Raw genomic sequence first — 1,990 nt, 5'->3', positions numbered from 1 at the left:
GTCCAGCACGGAAACAGACCCTTTGGTCCAACTCGTTCATGCTGACCAGATATCCTAAACTAATCTAGTCCCATTTGCCAGCATTTGGCCCATATCCCTCTAAACCCTTCCTATTCATGTACCCATCCCGATGCCTTTTAAATGTTGTAATTGTACCAGCCTCCACCACTTCCTCTGGCAGCTCGTTCCATACACACACCACCCTCTGTGTGAAAAAGTTGCCCTTTAGGTCCCTTTCAAATCTTTCCCCTCTCACCTTAAACCTATGCCCCTCTGGTTTTGGACTCCCCCACCCTGGGGAAAAGACCTTGTCTCTTTACCCTCTCCATGCTCCCTCATGATTTTATAAACCTCTATAAGGTCACTCCTCAGTCTCCGACGCTCCAGGGAAAATAGCCCCAGCCTATTCAGCCTCTCCCTGTAGCTCAAACCCTCCAACCCCAGCAGCATCCTTGTAAATGTTTTCTGAACCCTTCCTGTTGTGACTTATTTGATAATAGACTCTCATATTTTACCCCATGACGGTTGACAGACTGACTCAGTAACTGTGCGCATGTTCACTATTCTATCAAGGCCTCCCCACCCCACCTTCTGATTGCGAACTCCCCGGTTCAATCTCCTCCTTAATCTTCCCTGCTCCCAGGAGGACAATCCCAGCATCTCCCAGTGTCCCTGCAAGAATTGAAGACCCTCAACAGGGACCGTTCTGGTGACTCTCCTCCGCACCTCTCTCAGCCTTGGCGTCATCCCTCCAACAGGGCCGTTTGAGATCCAGCCAGTCTGTGCACAGTTTTACAGTGACAATATCTCAGCTTTTCACACGCTCTGCCTCTCTTCATGAAGCCCAGGGTATCAAGTTCAATCCTTGAAAAGTTTTAAAAAGGGCTGGTGGAAATCTCTCTGAATGAAGGCCTCAATGCGTCCTGGGTCTAAATTTGCGACATGGCCCGAAGGATTTGCCGCCTCTTGTGGTCGCCTCTGTTAAATCTCTCCCCTTCTGCTGAAGACTGGGAATAAAAATCACCCCACCATCCCCCAGGAGGGGAATAAAAAAGAAAGATCCTATTTTCAAATTCAAGGACTGAAAGGGGAGATTTCCCTCCCTGGTGACATCTGTGACTCACTCTTTCCACTTGAGTGTTTTGTTACCCATTGCTCCCATTTGGGATAGATCAAAAATCAGGGAATTTCGCATCACAAGGCCACTTATACGACAGGAGATTCAGCCGAAGGAGTTGCGACTGTGCCATGCTCAGGTTTAGACTGAAAAATGACAAGTAAATGGAAGACAGGAGACAGGAGTAGACCACTCAGCCCTTCGAGCCTGCTCCCCCATTCAATATGATCACGGCTGATCACTCCACTCAGCCCCCTGTTCCTATGCTCTCCCCATTCCCTTTGATCCCTTTAGACCCAAGAATTATCTCTGACTCCTTCTTGCAAACATTCAATGTTTTGGCCTCAACCACGTTCTGTGGCAACTATTCCACAGGCTGGCCGAAGACAGACATTTCTCCTCATCTCAGTCCTAAATGGTTTGTCCAATCTCCTGAAATTCATGCCAGACAATTCCCAAACAGAGAGAGAATCTAACCATCACCCCGCTTGACATTCAATGGTGTTTCCATTGTTCAATCCCCCACTATCCAATTCCTCGGGGTTATCATTGATCAGAAACTCAACAGAACTTGTTGCATAAATACAGCGGCTACAAGAGCAGGTCCGAGGCTAGGAATTCCGCAGCAAGTAACTCACCTCCTGACTCCCCAAAGCCTGTCCCACCATCTAAATTAACTGGGATAGAATACTCCCCACTTGCCTGGATGGGAGCAGCTCCAACAACACTCAAGAAGCTCAACACAAGCCCACCCAAACTCTCCCTCACACACACTCACACACACACACACACACACTCACACACACACACGCTCTCACACACACACACACTCTCACACACACACACTCTCACACACACACACGCACACACACA

At 48.5% G+C, this 1,990-nt stretch overlaps 1 protein-coding gene across 1 annotated transcript in view; it reads right to left on the bottom strand.

The window, feature by feature from the left end:
- Positions 1–691: 691 nt before the first annotated feature.
- Positions 692–1,990, bottom strand: part of LOC109923932 (lens fiber membrane intrinsic protein-like) — an 8,341-nt gene continuing 7,042 nt past the window's right edge. The window contains exon 4 of the mRNA XM_048620586.1: positions 692–780. Coding sequence (XP_048476543.1) covers positions 692–780 — 89 coding nt within the window. The remainder of the gene's footprint in view (positions 781–1,990) is intronic.

Source organism: Rhincodon typus, chromosome 47, assembly GCF_021869965.1.
Source record: "Rhincodon typus isolate 14 chromosome 47, sRhiTyp1.1, whole genome shotgun sequence".
Taxonomy (NCBI): domain Eukaryota; kingdom Metazoa; phylum Chordata; class Chondrichthyes; order Orectolobiformes; family Rhincodontidae; genus Rhincodon; species Rhincodon typus.
This window is presented reverse-complemented; position numbering and strand designations above follow the sequence as displayed.